Source organism: Malania oleifera, chromosome 4, assembly GCF_029873635.1.
Source record: "Malania oleifera isolate guangnan ecotype guangnan chromosome 4, ASM2987363v1, whole genome shotgun sequence".
Classification (NCBI taxonomy): domain Eukaryota; kingdom Viridiplantae; phylum Streptophyta; class Magnoliopsida; order Santalales; family Ximeniaceae; genus Malania; species Malania oleifera.
In genome coordinates, this window is record NC_080420.1 from 7,493,433 (window position 1) to 7,513,290 (window position 19,858).

The 19,858-nt window shown below is 34.2% G+C and overlaps 2 protein-coding genes across 3 annotated transcripts; both read right to left on the minus strand.

Annotated features, from left to right (window-relative positions):
• Positions 1-1,915: 1,915 nt before the first annotated feature.
• Positions 1,916-3,553, minus strand: LOC131152789 (ATP synthase gamma chain, chloroplastic). Its single transcript, XM_058104648.1, has one exon. It carries the CDS (start codon positions 3,291-3,293, stop codon positions 2,163-2,165), a length of 1,131 nt encoding a protein of 376 aa, XP_057960631.1. The 5' UTR covers positions 3,294-3,553; the 3' UTR covers positions 1,916-2,162.
• A 7,475-nt stretch (positions 3,554-11,028) lies between these two features.
• On the minus strand, positions 11,029-19,032 carry LOC131152790 (pentatricopeptide repeat-containing protein At1g11710, mitochondrial). Of its 2 annotated transcripts, XM_058104650.1 has the most exons (3): positions 16,464-19,013; positions 16,256-16,347; positions 11,029-11,337 (listed from the first exon to the last, which is right to left on the minus strand). In XM_058104650.1, exon 1 carries the CDS (start codon positions 18,615-18,617, stop codon positions 16,593-16,595), a length of 2,025 nt encoding a protein of 674 aa, XP_057960633.1. In that variant the 5' UTR covers positions 18,618-19,013; the 3' UTR covers positions 11,029-11,337; positions 16,256-16,347; positions 16,464-16,592. The 2 variants fall into 2 exon arrangements, with proteins under 2 accessions (XP_057960633.1, XP_057960632.1); XM_058104649.1 differs by lacking the exon at positions 11,029-11,337 and having other exon boundaries at positions 16,075-16,347; positions 16,464-19,032.
• Between the last annotated feature and the right edge of the window lie 826 nt (positions 19,033-19,858).

Genomic DNA, 19,858 nt, shown 5'->3' on the forward strand with positions numbered 1-19,858 from the left:
TCCAATTATGCCCAAAACCAAAAAACCAATTGATCTAAAATAGCCCAACCCAATGTAGCCTTGGACCAATGACACTAAACCCAATTAAACCCAAGTTAACCTAATGAAACCTAATAAAGCGAAAAAAAAAATCTGAAATTGAAGAAAGCTCACCGTTGGTGCGCATGATTGGTCCAAGTTCAGACCAAAAGATAGAGAGCTTTAGGCTCTCTACTTGTGGCCCTTAGTCTCTTGAAGCTTGCAAAAATGAGAAATATAGAGTGAGGAAAGAGAAAGAGAAAGAAATCGATAAAAAAAAAGAGTGAGATTGAAGAAAGATGAGAGAGATCTGTGAGAGGAGGATCGAAAGAGAAAGAATTTGAAAAAAGAAAGATAGAAGAGAGAAAGAAGGAAAGATCAATATGAGAGAGATCTGCGAGAGTAGAATGAAACATGAAGAGAAAGAGAGATTCGAAGAGCGGAGGGAGAGAGAGAGGAGAGAGAGAAAAGGAAGGAAAATAGAAAAAAGGTTCTTATATTACATTTTCAAAAAAAAAGAAATAAAAAATAATAATTAGTGGGACATGTGTCACCTTTCAGACGGTGTCACGTGACATAATCAAGATAGTGTGTTTGGGGAGCAATGCGATGTGATCTTGGCCGTCCAAATTGTGTTTTCTCTATGATGACTAGATCATTGTCACATCAGTAATTCATGTCAAAAGCTTAGCGCCCGTCATAGTTTGCCATGTAGCGTGTGACGTCATGCTGATGTCACCCTACTACAGTAAATTTTTTAAAAAATATATAAAATATAAAATATCAGTGTCACGTGTCGCAATTGCTGGCTGACACGTGGCATCACTCTTCCCCAATCAGATCAACCTAAGTTGACTCATTGATTTGAATAAGATTGGTTGAACCGGTTTGACCCATCTTGTATTGTCAATTTGTTTTAAAATTTAAATATTGCTTTTTAATTTTTTGAAAAATTGAAAAATAGTAAAAAATCAGAAAAAATTAGAAAAATTTTAAATAAAAAAACTAATAAAAAATTATTTGAAATATTTTTTACTCAGATAACAAAAAAAATAGAAAAATAAAATATAAAAAATAAATAAAATGGAGAAAATCTTTAAAAATTTGAGAGTATTGCAGAAAAATGTTGGAAAATTTTTCAAAAAAACTCTCAATTTTGAAAACCTGGGAATGTTCCTTTTTTGCTCAAATTTGATGAATTTGTTTCATTATTGTCTGTATGTAGTTTATTTTATGTGTATGCCTCCCAATGGTATGGTTACACAAAGGGTGAAAAGGTATTGGAGACCTCATCTATATTAGTTTTAAGTGGGGTTTATCTAATAAGATCTCCTCCTTTAGAGGTCATATTAAACATTCTTAAATCACACCTTATTTCACATTTTCTTTTAAAATTTTAATATTTATTTGTTTTTTAAGGAGTTAATTAAGATCATTAGATTCAACTGTGAGATAATTTATAGTTAATTAGGTACGGTTCATAGAACAGGTGTGTAAGGGATGCTAGTACCTCCCCCTTGCATAATTGAACTTTTGATCCCAACTCTAGTAATAATAGACCGAGACTACTGGTTTCTTGACTTTAAGATTAGTTTAGAGATCAATCAACCAGTAATAATTAGGTGAACTAATCATACCTAAGAAAATAACAGGTTAGTGGTGATTCCAACGAACGTTTAATATTATTATCTTTCGCAATTTCAAACCTTTCTCCGCGACATTGTGACACTAGTTTTAATCAATAATTTAGTTCAGATTTCACAAGAGCAACTTCCGCCGTTGTAAAAATTCATGCAGTCTACAACATACAGCTAAAAATAACAAATAACGACGAGCAGCTAAAATTGCAGCGATAATGCACAATAATTGAAACCTTATCGTAGAGGTTCAAAGGAAGTGAACTCCAAATAATACAAGTATTATAAATATGAAAGAGGGCAAAAATGACATACAAAGATTATTGGAAGGCCCCATCTGTTCCCAGATTCATTACAGTTTTTTTGCTCATGAAGTTGAAAATTACATTCAAAAGTGTCAAATCTGCGAAGTTGTTTTTAATTAAGCATACCCTGCTGACTATAGAACCAAACTTATAGAACCCTATAGGGACGCTCAATGTGTGGGCAAGGAAGAACTATATTCCTCTAGCCTAAAGCATCGGCTCCAGAAACAATTTCCAGTATCTCGCCTGTGATTTTTGCCTGACGTTGCCTATTGTAGACAGTTGACAGGGTCTTCCTCAGTTCCACTGCATTGTCAGTTGCATTACTCATGGCTGTCATTCTAGCAGCAAGCTCACTGGCTAGTGATTCCTGTAATGCCCTCAATATTTGATTGTTGAGATAAAGAGGTAGCAAAGCATCAAGGATCTGAACTGGGTCTGTCTCAAATTGCAAGATGGGTGAGAACTTCACCGTCTCAGTCTTCATAACATCTCTCTCCACTGTCAATTTTCCTTCCTTAGTTGTCAACCTGAAGAACTCATCCTCAGCAGCATCAACACAATTCCCATTTATATCACAAATCTCTCCCTTCGGCGAGAGTGGAAGCAAGGTATGGATCACAGGATCAGACTTAACCAGCGACACAAATTTAGTGTACAGAAGCTCCACCTTATCAACCTCTTCACTAACAAAGAGCGAAAAGACATCATCGGCAACGGCCTGAGCCTCTTTTGCAGTGGGGAGGGATCCAGACTCGAAATACTTATCCACAGGAATATAAGGCCGGCGATTGAAATAGCTGTTACCCTTTTTGCCTACACTGATCACAGTATAATCAACGCCAAGACCCTTCAATTCCGCGATCCTGCTTTCAGCTTTTTTGAGAACATAATTGTTGAAACCACCGCAAAGACCCCGATCGCCAGTGACAACAACCAAAGCAACCTTCTTAACAGGCCTAACTTTGGTGAGAGGGACATCTATGTCTTCATTTTGGAGCTGCTCATTGATGCTGTAAAGAACTTCGACAAGAGTTTCCGAGAAGGGTCTTCCATTGACAACAGCTTCTTGGGCCCTCCGGACTTTGGCAGCAGCGACAAGCTTCATGGCTTCAGTAATTTTTTGGGTATTCTTTACGGAAGAAATACGCTCTCGAAGTTCTCGGAGACTGCAGTGGATTGGATTAACCGACGATGATCGATAGGGGCTGCAGGTAGCTGAATTATGGGCAGGAAGCTGGAAAGGACTGAGGGAAGAGCAGAAAGAGAGTGAAGAGGCTTCAGACAGAGAAGGTTTGGAGGAAACCCACATTGTTAGATTGGAGGAGGACATGGTTTAATGCACTTTTCTGGGCACACACCAAAATCTGAAACTTCAGAAAAGAAGGGAAGCTGAGGAGAAGAGCAGAAGTCAGAAGAGAGTGGTGTAGAGCTCTCTAGTTTTCTTCTTCTTCTTCTTCTTCAGATATCTTATCTCTTGCGCTGGTGCTCCTCTGGCTGGATAGAAGGAGCGAAATGAGAGGTGGAGGGAGGGGGAGGGAACGGATGAGGCATTGAGATAACGATTTTGACCGTTAGAGATTGTAAGTGAGATTATTTTGATTTTGGGCCCTCCACTCTCCGCCGGTTTATGGAGGGAATATGCGGCTATGCGAAGATGATATTTTGTGTACGGTGATGAGGCTTGTATTTGGAGTTTTTTTCCCCATTTGTTTTTTTAAATCTTTTTTAGGAAAATAATTTTCAGAATAACTCTGACCTAATCTCGCTAGCGAGATTTGTCATGTATCATTTTTGGAATTATATTTCTAAAAAAAATATTATTTAATATATTTTAAAATATATATATATTAAAAGAATTTATTTTTCGATTTATTACGCATAAGAATTTATTTTTCGATTTATTATTTTTAAAAAAAATATATTAAATAATATTTTTTTTGAAAAAATAATTCCCAAAATGACACGTGGCAAATCTTGCTACTTAAAGTAGCGAGATTACATCAAAGTCATTTAGAAAATTATTTTCTCAAAAAAAATATTATTTAATACCTTTGGTTGAGTTTAAGACTTTGTTTAAGTTTATTTTTATTTAAAATTTTATTTAGGTATAGTTTATTTTTATTTAGGCCCTTATTTAAGTTCATTTAATTATTGAATGCTTATGAGATTAATGAAGTCTTCTCCTTTAGTTCGTCATTTGAATGTTTAAAGAGTTGATTAATTTGTTTGTTTAATCTGGCACTGTTTATTTGTGAATGGATTGTATTGGATTGGCATAATTGGTTGATCTGTTTAATTTTATAGTATTTATTTTATTATTTATGCATATTATGTTTTTATTTTAGGTTTCACTTTATTTTAATTTTGTCACAAACTTTCAAAAAACTCCAAGAAATCGAATATGAACTATGTTCAGTAAAATATTTTCTCATTTTCTTCTTTCTGTTTTACGCAAGTTTGAAACTGAACTGCATTCTCTGAGAAGACGATTTGGTATTTTGTGCTAATTATTACAAAACATAACTCTTATACTTGGAATAGTTTTTGCGTTACTCGTTTCACAGTGAGTTAAAAACAACACAATGACGGATATGCTTGGGCAGTATAGCATAAGGGTAAGGGGTTGAGTTTTTTTCCATTTTATTATTATTTTATAATAAAATACTTTATTTCGGAAAAATTTTCCCGTTTTGATGCTTACGTAAACAAATCTCACAAGTTTAGTCCTGCGTGTTAAACAAATCTCGCAGGTTGGTCCTGCGAGATTTGCATGGATCACTTCTCTCCTTCTTTTCTTTTTCTTCTTCATGTGTTGCCTGCGCCTGCTTCTCTCCAAACTTTCCTCTTCTTCCGGTGAGAAGGTTCAGCTCCCCCTCTCTGCCCACCCGTTGCCGTCCACAACCACCACAACGCGAAGCAAGAGGCGCTAGATTTGACGGAGATGATGGGGTTAGCGGAGAAGCCTCAATGGAGGGAAGGATTGTCAAAAGGTATAGGATTGTCAAAAGTAGCAGGTGGGTTGAAGCTCAGTTGCTGAGAGTTTTGGGGATCTGGGAGCTTGGGAAGGTGAGAAATGGTGATGGATGTGTGGTAGAAGCCTAGAAGGTTCAAATGAGGGGATATGGTGTTTTGATAAAAAAATTAATTTTTTTTATTTTAAAACAATGAAGTGTCATTTTGCAAGGTGGGCATTGCCATGCACATACTTTTTTCTATTCTAAAATAATAATAAAAAAAATAATGTCATTTGATTGAGGCCATGTATGTGAGCAGTTTTGCACCAATTAATTAATTATTTTCAAAAAATTTTAATTAATTAATTGATTTTTAAAAATTTTAATTTATCAAAATAAAAGAAATCACAAGTGAGGCCCAAAAATCCAAAATTAACAAACAAAAATTCACAGAACCTAAAAATAACGAAAAAATGGAAAAAGTAATCCTAAAAAATAAGAATTTTGTTATGAAAACCATAAGGGTTTAATGAAGGGGTTTAATTTTGTTTGATTACTTTAATATATATTTAATGCTTAAATACTAAATTTTGAATTTGATTTTCTAAATTTAAATAGAATATAATAAAAAATTGCACTCAATTTTATTTAAATTTATTAAAATTTAAAACAAAATTTGTGTCCCAAACTAAGACCTAACTAGTAAAAATAAGGAATGGAACATCATAAAAACAAAGACAAAAATTTCTTCCAAATACCTTGCCCAAAAATGGGAAAATGGATGAAGATTCAAAAGTATAAAAAACTGGTGAGTGTAAGTATTTTTTTTTTAAAATTGTTGCATTAAATTGAAAAATATGCATTATATTAATTAATATAATTTAATTTATGCATTACATTTAAAACTATGATAAAAAATTGCATTATATTATCACAATGTACAACGACACTTCTTTCTCCTTGGAATACTATATACAACTTAACGGTGAAAGTTGTGAATTCTTAATTGCACATGTTAATTTGAAAAATAAATAAATAAATAGTGGCATTATAGGTAAAGTGTAAATTTTAATATTTTATTAGATTTTTATCTAACTTATAAAATTTTATAAATATTATCAGGTACCATTTAAGCATTAAACCCTTATGGTTTTCATTAAAAAAAATCTTATTTTTTAGGATTTTTTTTTTTCATTTTTTCATTATTTTTAGGATCTCTGAATTTTTATTTTTATTTTTGTAAATTTTGGGTTTTTGGGCCCCACCTGTGATTTCTTCTACTTTGATAAGTTAAAATTTTTAAAAATCAATTAATTAATTAAAATTTTTAAAAAGATTAATTAATTGGTGCAAAACTGCTCACATGGCCTCAATCAAATGAAATTATTTTTTTTTATATTTTAGAATAGAAAAGAAGTATGTGCATGCAGACAGTGCTCACCTTGCAAAATGACACTTCATTGTTTTAAAATAAAAAAAAAAATTAATTAGGGTCAAAATGACATTGTTTTGGGATCTAATATGCTGCCTCCTTTCCTACATGCACCTCTCCCCAATTAATGAGTTTTCCACCATTTTATTTTTTATCAAAACTCCATATCCCCTCATTTGAACCTTCTAGGCTTCTACCACACATCCATCACCTTTCCCACCATTTCTCACCTTCCCAAGCTCCCAGATCCCCTAAACTCTCAGCAACTGAGCTTCGACCCACCTGCTACTTTTGACAATCCTTCCCTCCATTGAGGCTTCTCCGCGGCTCCGCCAACCCCATCATCTCTGTCAAATCCAGCGCCTCTTGCTTCGCGCCGCGGTGGTCGTGCACGGCAACGGGTGGACAAAGAGGGGAAGCTGAACCTTCTCATCGGAAGAGGAGGAAAGCTTAGAGAGAAGTAGGCGCAGGCAGCACGTGAAGAAGAAAAAGAAGAGGAGAGAAGTGATCCATGCAAATGTCGCAACACCAACTTGCGGGATTTGTTTAACCGAGATTATGTAAGCATCGGAAAAAATTTTCTGAAACAAATTATATTTATTTTATATTTTATTATAAAATAATAATAATATGGGAAAAAACTCGCAAGGGGTTAGTACTCTCTTTAGCGGAACCTTGGTTCAAGCCTACCAACTCACCAAACCAAGAATCTCTAGAGCATCCCAATTCCCAAAGCAAGGATGGTGGGGACCCTGTCATGTGCCTCGAATCGATGGCCATCCTAAGCATACTGTCAATTTTAAACGCCCGCAAGAACGCAAAAATAATATAATTAGCAATTTATTTAAAATTATGCACAGCAAAGTTGATGTTGGTCAACTTCACAATCGCGAGCATGGCCAAAATTGTATGCACTTACATTTACTTTATGTTTGGATAGCATTTAGATTTGGATTTATATTGCATTTGGATAAGATGTAATATAAAATTATATTAAAATTTATCTAAATCCTCTCAAATTCAAATCCAAGGTCTGAAATTTACGCTCCCAAATGCAGCATTTTAGCCTCCTCATTCAGATTTGTTGAAGAAATTATTGTATATCAAAATTTGTATTTAAATGGTGTGAAGTAGAGAAACTTTTAGTAAAAGCAGAGCAAGTTTTTGCAAGGAATCATTCCCACATAGGGGGCTTTGTCCTCGCGGGATTTGCTTCCACAGGGATTGGCTCGTGCAGGGCTCGTCTTTGCAGGGATTCGCTTTTGTGAGGGGTTGACTCTTGCTGTGATGGCCCTTGCAAAGGGTTAGTTCTTGCAGGGGTCGGTAGGCAACTTGGGGTTTCATCCGAAAATGCAAATCTATAGCAAAATGCCTTCACGTGTCTTTAGATTATTCTCGTTGTCATTTAGATATTATGTCCTGTGTCTTTTGTTCCCACTCATGGTTAACTGCTAGTTAAGGATTGGCGAATGTAACATTTTCTTATCATATTTGTGGAATATATTATACATATTGATCAGATTATATGCATTGTTCATTATTCATTTAGCTTAATCATTTATTATTATGGCGCTCATGTTTGTTAATAATGGCATGCATGGTTATGGTGATTAGACTCATCGGGGTAGGGCGGCATAATGGTAATGTGTGTAGCAGGAAGCAGGAGTAGTGAATGTTACCTAATGGGAAGCACAGTAACAGCGAGAAATTTTTTCAAGCATGCACAATCTTCTGTATATTGCTTTATTTGCACGTTTTAAGCTCTTAACCCTTCTTAAGAGAGTTTTAACGCATTGAAATGCCTTTGGTTCAACTTACTAACTTTGTTTAGTAAGGGCTATAAATTTTATTTGTTTTAAACCACTATAATAAAAAATTTATATAGATTTTTCACTTTTTCATTAATCATATATGTGAAAAAAAAATTAATTAAATGAAATAATTAGGCACTCCATTAATATATTAGGCACATAAGATATACAAATAATACAATACATTCACATAAGACATACAAATAATACAATAAATTAAACAAGTTCTATTATCCATTTGTTAAAGTAATAAAAATTTAATAAATTTAGACCAACAAGTTATAGTTATAACCAAAGCTTTAAAATTATAATATAGAATCATAAACTATCGTTAAATAAATAAAGTAATAACAACTTAAACATGACAAAAACTAGAAAGAAAATAAGGTTGAAGTTGAAAAATGTAGAAAATAAATATCGAGTTAGTAGTATTGTCTTAGCAAAATTGTGTTCGTATCAAATTGTTAATTAATACATCTCTTGTGAATATTAATCTAAACAAATAAATTTTGTATCATTGTCATCCTCTTTATAATCTTCTTCCCCTCTTCACATAGCTTGCTTATTGAGAATGACTTAGGAAAGAGAAAACAAAAAACAAAAAATGAGAAGAGAAAGTTAAAAAGTAAAAAATAATATATATATATATATATATATATATATATATATATATATATATATATATTGCCATAATAGTCCTGTAGCAGATACACACAGTTGTGTAACAGTAGCTATCTGTAACAGCTAGCTGCTATGGTTGTGAATTTCCTTCCCACCGATTTAACAGTGTGCAACAGTATCAAGGAACCCAAAAAATCATAATGTAATGACATTACAAGATGGTTGTGGCCGCTATTTAAAACCATGGAACTTAGACTTGAGTTAATTTAGAGTTAAATGCAAATTTGCCAAGAAGAAGAACAATGCACCTTGCAGAGTGCTTGCTTGGCGAGGCAGGAAGATGAAGGTGAGAGGTTGAGAAAGTATGCTCAGACAGTTCCTTCACTGAGTACAACAGAATGAACAGGACTTTGTACAGGGCAAATTGAGGTGCTCAACAGACTTTATCTCAAGTCCAATAATTTCTCATTTGAGATGCTATACTTCATTTGGCATGCATTTCCAAGTTTAGAGTTAAACTTAGGATTTTGATCATTTTCATCCTATATATAATAAGACAGCAACTCCATATGAACTGGGTCCTTATTGCCTAAGACTTTGCCTACCCATGATGACAACCCTATGGCCACTAGCTTTAAGTTGCATGGTTCATGGTCCAATAGAGATGGTTCCTGCTGTAGGCTTATATGAATCCATAATATTCAAATTAAATTAGAGTTGGTAGGCCATTTTGGGGTTCTTACCACTTGATTTATTTAATTTAGGGATAATAACTTCTTTTAGCCTTAATGAGCTTGGAAGTGAATCTAAAACTACATTATATTATCCAAATTTTCATTTTCTTCACAAATAACAACTAAAAAGATTTTTCAAAACTAATTTAAATCTTTTATTTCTTGTAGGGGATAGGAGCAGGGTTCATAGACTTGTAAAAAGGACAGCCCAATGCACAAAGCTGCCGCGTATGTGGGATCCGGGGAAGGGGCAGACCACAAAAGGTTTATAGTACGCAGTCTTACCTTATATTTTTGCAAGAGGCTGTTTCCACGCCCTAAACCCATGACCTTCAGGTCACATGGCAACGACCTTACCATTGCACCTAAACTCCCCTTCATCGACTAAAAACATAGAGGATTAGACTTCAAGTATGACAAATTGGTAATTTTTAATTCACATTATGCACCCACTACACTACCACTTTTATGTGATCTTGTGCTTTGCATGTGCCTTGTGTGATTAGAACGCTAGGCAGTTGCCTTGACTTCCATGTTCAGATTACCGTTGTGACGTATCAATCCCAATGCCTAATACTAACCCATGGTTGGTATATAATACAGATCCACGTGTACTATTGGACTAAAGCATCCTTCCAAGACCCATACTTTGTTAGGCTGAAGAGGAACCAGTAAACCCACCCGTGACCTGTGAGTATATGCAATCTTAGAACCTACCATTAGGGCTAATCATGCACCCACTACATATTGTGTGCACGTGTCCTTGCATTTCATGCACATTGTGCACATAGTGCATACACGATGACCTTTGTGTCATAAAGAGAGGGACAACGATACCACCCTAAGGTTTAGGGGGAGCTTTTGGATCCACATTTAGGTTGTTAGGGGTATGATGTTGTCATGACAAAAAATGTTCTACAAGAAAAGGAACCAATGTCATAACCCAAATGACACAAATTCCCTTATGGAACCATTTGGGTAAGCTAAAGCCCAACGTTCCCAAAGTTTGCCCCAAACCGTAGCTAGGGGCAACCTTGGAAATAACTTACCTCCCGCTATTAGGTCAAAGTTTCATCAAATAAGAGTGTTTTCCTTATCCAAATTCCAGCCCCAAATTAACACCAAAGAATTGGAGATAACCTGATGCATTCTTTGGTCCTCAAAAGATCAAACACTTTGGAGATCTAGGTGTGTGTCTCATCAAAATTGACAAATCACTCGCAGGACAACAGCCAGTTGTTGGATGTTATTTCAGGTCTTCCATTGTGAGGTGAGGATTTGGGTTTGTTGTTTTCCAACTTAATTATCCTAGTTGCTGTTGCAACTTCGATCTTATTTTCAGTGTCCATGATTTCTTAAAAATTCAGAAACCATGGAGCTAACATCCTTTCCTTATACACTGAAAAAAAAAAAACGATAGGAACTGTGGCTTTTTTTTTTTATCCAGATCATTAGGTTCTTAGGATCACGATCCTACTTGCGATCCTCCTGAACCTATTTGTACAATGGAATATGGATTTTTCCTGTTTAGGATTTTAAGAAAAAGGCTCAACATATATTTTTACTGGTCCAAACACTCTACATTTGCAATAGACACACAAATTGGTCTAGTTGGCCCAAATGCATCAAAATTAGGGCAAAACAATGAGCATGTTCTAGGATTTGTTCAATCCAAGTCAAAAGGGCAACTGAGCATCTCTTGAAAGCTCTCTTCCTTCAAAATTGAAAGCTCTCTGAAAGCTCAGAGTTCTTGATAGGCTGATCCAAGGTTGTCTCTCAGTAGGCTCGGACTGTTCCTTCTTCCAGTAAGGCCAGCCGAGAGCTGCAACAAATAGGGAGTAGCAGTCAGGCTGAAAGGTTAAAGTTACATGTTTGTAGCAGTTATGCACTATTTTTTTTTTATATACATATACTTTCTTCCTCTTCTTTTTCTCATATTATTGACAAGCTAGAGACTTATATGTTTTCCCAAAGCAGAAAGCGTATAGCTTTCCTCCTCTTCCTTGTTTTCCTTCTTATTTTTTATAGTCTACTAACAAAACAACAGAAGCTGAGAAATTTACATCAGTTCACTGAATTAGGATTAGCAATTTCTTCTTCCTTTTTCTCTTCATTCTACTTGTTTTTCTTTTTAATTACAATTATTAAATAAATAAGCTAGCAACAGCCTGCCCTTTGCAGAGCACTTTGTAGTTTAGACTAGTCAGATGGTTTTCAGGGCCAAAATTTTTTAAGGAAAACCCTGCTAGGTGCTTGCTAGCAAGCTCTTTACATTCCTAAAATTTGTTTTAACTTCTTAAACTTACAGCCAAGTTTTCAGGATTATTTTATTGAGAGTTGTCATAAAATGCCAAATATATAAAATTTAAATTTATTTTACATTGTAAGTACAATCTTATGATTCACGAATCACGATCCGATCCTACGATTCAATCCTAAGGACCCTCCCAATGATCCTATATAGGATCTTGATTCTAACAACCTTGCTATTAGGTTATAGTGATTTTGGGGTCAGACACTATTTTATGAGGAAGGCAAATGGTTTCAACTCTAAAAGGACTCCAACTTGATTTACAAGGTTACAAGACCATAATGAGAGTGCAAGAGGCAAGACATCATCTCATCTGTCATTCTTAGGCCATAGTAGTTAGGCCTTATAGGAAAAATACTTTTGCTAAAAGAAATTCCAACATCATAGACTAATAACGTAACTGGATTCCAAGTTGCCCCACTAGGATTTGGAACAAGCTTTAAGACCTTCAAGTTGCATCCCACCTAGTTGGGCCCATATAGGGCTACAAATGAGCCAAGTAACTTGCAAACTAGTTTGTAATGGCTCACTCGAACTCTCGTAAGATAAACTATTTGAGCTCAAGCTTAGATTTGAAGCTAGCCAAATAAATAAGTCAAGCTACAACTTGAACTTACTCGGCCCATTGAGAACTTGAGATGCCTTGTTGAACTAACTCTCTAGCTGGCTTGTTTATAAACTCAATAGTAGGCTCATTAGAGGTCTCATTTTAAAAATCATTTAAATTGATACCATTTTAATATTTTACATATTTACATATTAAAATTTTTTTATAAAAAATTTATTCTCTCAACTTATGTCAAATTATTCTCTCAACTTATGTCACACATATTTTAAATTAACGTCAATCCATAACTAATAGCTAACCATGAGTTGAGAAAAATAATGAAGAGCACAATATCTAAACGACAAAGGGAGTACACATACAACAGCATTTTAGCCAAGGATAAGCATTTGGGGATGCAAGCCCTAGTTGATTAATTATCCACGTTTTGAAAGGGGAATAAAATCCCTTGTAGTTCAAGATCCCTTATGAAGAGGAGGGTCAATACCAAAATGCACACGCACACAAATATGAAAATCTTGTATTCATCATGCAATGAAATCATGCATTATAAAGACAAAAATGCACAAAATTATAAATATCACCTATTTATAAACCAATCATAAACATACTTCTAAAATACGCTTCCATCCAAATACATCCAAAATATGCTCTCAACGAAACAAAAGTACATCCTAATCATGCTTTCCATAATCCCATCAACACAATAAATCTTAAACATGCTTTCAATAACAACAAATAGAAACCCTAATCATGCTCCCTACTAGAAAAGGGACCCTACGGGTCTCCTTTTTAAACACAAGGAGTTCTCTCAGTATGGCTCTAAATCTTGAGATAGAGTCCTCCTCTTATTCAATGGCCCAAAATATGATAAAAAAACATCAATTGTTGAAAATTGGGCATTAGAAGGCATGATAAGAGCTCAAGATGAAAATAAGCAAGCAAGAAGGTAAAAAACCGCAAGAAAAAACAAAGCTAATAATGGGTACACCCCTAGCGCCATGTTAGGCTACCTTAGTGCCCAAGATGGTGCTAAAAGGCATGATAAGAACTGAATATAAAAATAAGCACAGGATAAGGGCAAAAAATGCAAGAAAAAATGAAGCAAAAAAATGGGTATGCCCCTAGTGCCGCCCTTAGGTTCACCTCGTCTTTTTAACAAACCTGTAGGTGTTCTTGAAGTGCTAGACCTCTTCTACCCGAATTATCTTGGAATTTGAGTCGGGATGGTTTCTTACTCTTTTTCTGTGTTTCAACCTAAAAATGCCCTTAGGAGAATAGTTTAAGGGCCATTTGGTACAAAACAAAGTGGGAAACACAAACTAAAAACCTAAAAACCAGTAACTTGTTTGGTTAATATTTATAAAACTAAAAAAAATTAAAAAGTTAAAAATTAATTAAAAAAAATACTCATTTTCGTCTTCAAAACAAATAATTTATGAAATATTATTAAAATAATAAAATTACAGAATAATACACATTAAGAAAAACACAATAATAAAAATAAAATTATTATAATTATTTTACTTAATTGTTATACTTTTAAAATTTGCTTTACAATAAAGTTTTAATGGACATAACAATTGAAAATAGTAAAAATATTTTGTAATTGACTTTATTATTTTTTGAAATTTATGCATATTTTTATTTCAATATATTTAATTCATATGGTCATTTTATTTTATTTTAATTTAAAAGTTTATAAAATGAATGATATAATCCAAAAAAACTATTTCTGAATATTAAAATTTCTGGCAACAGATTGTCAAAACAACTGAAAACCATAAAATTTGATTTTTAGTTATTTTACAAACAACAAAAAATCAACAACAGAAACAAAAAATTGGCAACATAAGCAAACATGTTTTTATAAACTATCTTTTTATTGTGCAAAATCAAAAAACAACAACAATACCGAACAAGTCCTAAACAAACGCGTTTTATAATCTGTTTCTTCATTGTGCATAAATAGAAACGAAAAACAACAATGATATCAAATAGACCCTTAATTACCCAAATAAACTTTTGATCCCCAAAATACCCCCAAAAAAGAGAATAGAAATTACCAAAAAGGCATTTAAATCCTCTTCTTATCCCTAAAGCATCCTCAAGAAAGCAATTTTAACCCCCTCACACCCCCCCACCAAAAAAGAAATTTTAGATTTTGCATTCAAACTCATACAATTATATGCAAAACTTTCAAATTTAAGGTTCTCTAAACGTAAGGTGCCGCCAAATTGGGGTTTCTGCAGTGTGAACCTGTATCGGACTTGAAGAGGCAACTTGAATGACTTGAACAAGTGCAGAAACAGGCACAGTAAATATTGCAGTATAATAGATATAAGGGAAGAAACACGGATAATAAGGCTTGAACCAAGGACCTCCTAGAACCAAAGCTCTAGTACCATGTTTGATCAACTTCTATCTAAAGCTTAAGTTGTTAGGTTAAGTAAAAAATGCATATCAAGCCTTAGACTCTCCTGCACATGCAGCCCAACAAACAATAAATAACACCCACTATGGGAAATAAGATAATTTTTAATAAGCTGACAATAAATGAGAGCAACAAGAAAAAAACCCATTAGAAATCATGGCGTTGATACCATACGCAAGTTTACATTAAAGCAAGAAAGGAGAAGAAAAGAGAGAAGAAATTAAATGAGAAGTTCCAGTCTACAGAGAAGAATTCTCACAGACCAGCAAGCCATTTTATTTATGAAAGAATAAGGATTGATGACAAAAAAGTAACCCTAAAACAATGAGACAATAATACCCTACAACATAAGCTGATACCAATCTAACAAATATAATAAAAGAAAAAATAATTAGCTATTGAGATGCAAACAAGATAATTGAGCAAAATACTTTAAGAATCAAGTAAAATAAACAAAAAAACAACCAGCATAAACAAAAGACATACTATCTGTTTTTCATTTCTAGGCATATTATATATGGATCTTATTTATGAGGTCCTAGAAAATAATGTAAGGAATAGTCACATCTATATATTGACTGTCATTGTTCTTGTTTTGCCAAACCATTTGAGAGTTTCTGGCTCCCTCTTGCATGTCAGCGGGTGGGATATCTATTTTCTCTTTTTTGTTTTCTTTTTTTTCATTTAACCCCTAAACCTATTCACGCTGTCTGTAACAATGGATGTATTTGTTTCTACATTCTTCTCTTCAACATTTTGTGCCATTCAAAATATCAACTTATCAAATCTAATATCAGATTTGAAAGGTGAGTTTTTATCTATGATTCACTTCTTTTTTGCTATGATTGAAAAAATATGGATTTTTCTCCTCTTCCTCTGTAGGTGTCTCTTTCTTATTTTGTCTCATAACATTTTTTAAGTCTAAGTGTGAAAGAAACATTTTCATTTCTAGATTTGGAAAAATTATACCAAGTTGACTATCATGTCAATTGTTTTATATTTTCACACTTGAAGAATCTATCTCAAAACTTCTATTTTTTTCTTTTAAGTGTGACACTGCTTTCTAATAATTGGGAGGTGAAGAAAAACACACATTCACTTCAATTATAGACAAAATATTATTTCCTTAAATGCAAAAATTGATGTTTTATGAGATGTAAAAACCTACTTCATAATTTTTGGAGGTAAATTTTTCTGTTCCACTTAAGTTTTTTCTCAATACCAATAACCAAGCAAAATAAGAAATATAAAAAACAAACAACCAATTTGTATACAATTCCATTATCAAGTTCAACTAGTTGGAGCAATCAACTAAATTAAAAGTCAAATCTAATAAATAAATATACAGAAACTGAGCATGGAGGTAATATATGGTTATGTTGGTACTTTGATCTTTGGATCAAATCAAAAGTTAAGGTTTGTGCAAGAACCTCACAGAAGTGAAAGATGTTGATATCTGGTTTGGTGAGGGAGGACTGAGGAGGCAAGTGAGATTTCCGGTAGAGTCCACAAGGGAAGTGATCTGGAGACAAAATGTGGAATGAGAGTGATTGAGACAAAAAAAATCAAAATCAAAATAGAAATATTTTGCAGTTTTAAAAATTATACTAGGAAACTCTTGGGATAAAAAATTTTAACCTTCTCTGTGTGGAACAGCAAGCTATTTCCGTAAGGTGGGTGGAAAATTTGTGTTCTAGACATGCCTGGAATAAGAATTGAATAAGGAATAGCTATTTCACCCCTTAAATGAACCAAACACCTTAAGAACTATTCAGTCTGAAATAGAGGTGTACTAGAATAGCTATTACTGTGAACCAAACATGCCGACATTCTCTGCACTTTCTTTCCAATAAGTGGGCTAACAATGAACTTGTATGTTTGCTTATCAGGAACTACTCCCTTAAGAACCATATAATCATGCAATTCAACTACTTCCTCTGCACTGCTGTTCTTGCACAAAGTGGTAATCAGAGTAGTGTAAGTTATAGTATCAGGCACTGTGCCATTAAGAGCCATCACCTTCATGATCTCCTTTGCTTGCTGTGTGCACCCAAGCTTGCAGAAGAAGTTTATCAGTATATTGTAAGTAACAACATTCATAGAAATTCCTGCCCTTCTCATTTCCACAATCAAATCAAAAGCCTCGTCAATCTTCCCACTATTGCAGTACCCAGTTACCAAAGTATTGTAAGTAATAGCATCAACTAAACCTGCCTGCTGTAGTTCATCGATCAAATGCTTTGCTACAGCAACTGATGGCTCCTTGCACAATCCATTTACAATAGAATTATATATTACTGAGTTGGGTTTTTTCTCGTCATTCAATAGTTTGTCATAAACCTGAACTGCAGTTTCAATGTTACCCTTCTTGCAGTACCCATCAATCAATGTACCATATGTGACGAGATCAGGAATCAAACCACGAACAAACATAATGCCTAACAGTTGCTTGGCTCCAGCTATATTATTGTTTTTGTGAAGATAATTAATGAGTATATTGTATGAAACAGCATCTTCTGCAAGATTATTTCCTAGAATTTGGTTAAAAAATTTAAAAGCTGCATGCAAATATCCATTTCCGCAGAGCCCCTTTATGAGGATAGAGTACGTAAATTGATCGGCACCAATAGACTTACTGATCATCTCAGACAACAGCAAAGAAGCTCCCTTCATGTCTCCTTCCATGTAAAGCCAATGGATAATTGAATTGTAAATGACGGTATTTGGGATTAATCCCCTTTCTATCATTTCACTGCACAACCCAAGGGCCACCTCCAAACTCCCTCCTCTTGAATACCCATCAATCAAAGTTGCATAGGTTCTAACATTCGGTTCAACACCCATTTTGATCATTTCATCTCGAAGTTCTTCTGTCATGGCCACTCTTCCTGATTTGCAGAACCCGTTGATCAAGCAATTGTAGGTAATCAAATTGGGTTTCACAGACTCCCCTGACATAACTCCCATCTTCCTGACAATCTTCCAGGCAAGATCAACATCACCCATCTTGCAAGCTCCATCTATGAGCATGTTAAAGGTAACTATATTGGGGAAAGTTCCCCTCTTCAACATTCCATAAAATACCGAGATCGCCTCAAGTATTCTAAATTCCTTACAAAGAGCACAAACAACTAAATTAAAAGTATTCACATTCTCAAAATACCCATATGAAACCATTTCCTTATATGTCATCCAAAATTTCCCAAACTCATTCAGCTTCAAGAGATGATTCAAAAAGTTGTTCCATGCATGAATTGTAACCCAAATACCCTCCAATTTTAACTCCTTGATTACTTCATAAGCACCTTCAGTTGCCCCAAATTGGGTACAGGCCCTAACCAACGCATCAAACACTGCCGGGCACGATGTGCACGTCTCATAACTATTGATCAACCCTTCCAACACCTCCAATGGTGCAACACCATACTTCAACATTAAGTTGCTCATAACACTCAGAGCGTCCTCAAATCTTCTTGAATTGGCCATCACATGAACCAGAGTACAACAGGACTCTAGCGACTGAGGAGAACACTCCTTGTGCTCTCCAACCCAATTGAAAAATTCCAAAGCTAACTGCGGCGAGGGTCGAAACTCGCGAATAACACGACATACCAGTGAATTTGTGAGACTGGGCAATAGCTGTTCCAAGATTTTCCATCTCCTCTGCCTCAAATTAACACAAATGGCCTTGAAAACAATGCCTTCGGTAGGTGGATGGGAGAAGCGCGTACCTACGTGAAAACCTCGAATTAAAGCTGAACTTTTTCTTAAAAAATGGCAGTCTACAACCATAGAATGCTTGTAAGCGGTTTTCGAAGACAACCCAGTTAATCACAACGAATTATTCGTCAAAGAACAAAGGCATTCCAATAAAAAAGCATCAGATGAACCCCGTTTTGCTCTTAATGGGAAACCGTAAAGGTGGGTCTTTTGCTCTTTCGCTGCAATTGAAGAAAGAGAGACCACAAGAACCCTCCAGTTAAAGCCCCAGTATCTAAGAACCTCACACATCAGTACAATACTGTAGAACAGACCACGATCCACAGCGTAGAAAGCAAGAACCCTACTAGTATTCAGCAAATGGCGAGCACCGGCAAAACCCTTCCGCTCAAAACAAAGTAGTTGAAAATCAAAGTTCAAAACATATCAAAACGATGGCCTTTTGAGATAACGAGAGATGCAAGTCACATTCCTGGCAGTCATCCATATATTATTATAAGTTCAATTTTCTATCTTTAAATCTTTTTTAAAAAAATAATTATATATTTATTTGTCTTATCACGCTATGTTTCGTTAAAAGAGTTCACAGTAATTCTAGATTAATTCTTAATTTTTTTGGATAAGAAATAAAAGAGTTATTAGCCTTAAAGTTGCAAGAACAACATGCCCAATTTTTTTTCTTTTTAAAATTTTATATAATTATGTATATATGCACTATAAATTAAAGAAATTTTTTTGTAATTCATTTTTTTATTCAATCACCTTCTAAAAAATAGTCTCAATTTTTTAACTATCACATTATTGATTATTCACTAAAATTAATAAATTTAAAAAATAAGGCTTTAAAATGCATGCTTATAAATAATATCTGCTAATTGGTAATTTTTCTTCCTGCAAAAAATATTATTTACTAGGGCTAATAGTCAGGGGCGGCTATGCCTTTAGGCCATTGAGGCATCCGCCTAGGGTCCCTCAATTTTTTTTTTAATATAATAATATACTTTTTGGGCCCCAAAATTTTTTTTAATTAAATAATATTAATATTATTTATTATGCTCTATTCCCATAATTGACTTCCCAACTAACAAATAAATGAAATTATATTTTAAAACATAAAATAAATATAATTTAATTCTTTTTTTTTCAAGTCTTATATTTCCCAACTAACAACTTTCTTGTATTTCAAATTATCTATTACTCACATCTCTCTCTCTTAGTCTCTCTAAAATTTTTTTTTTCATCTCTCACACTCTCTCACTCTCATCTCTTGGTCACTCTTTGATTTTTGCTTCAACTATTGTATTCATCATTTT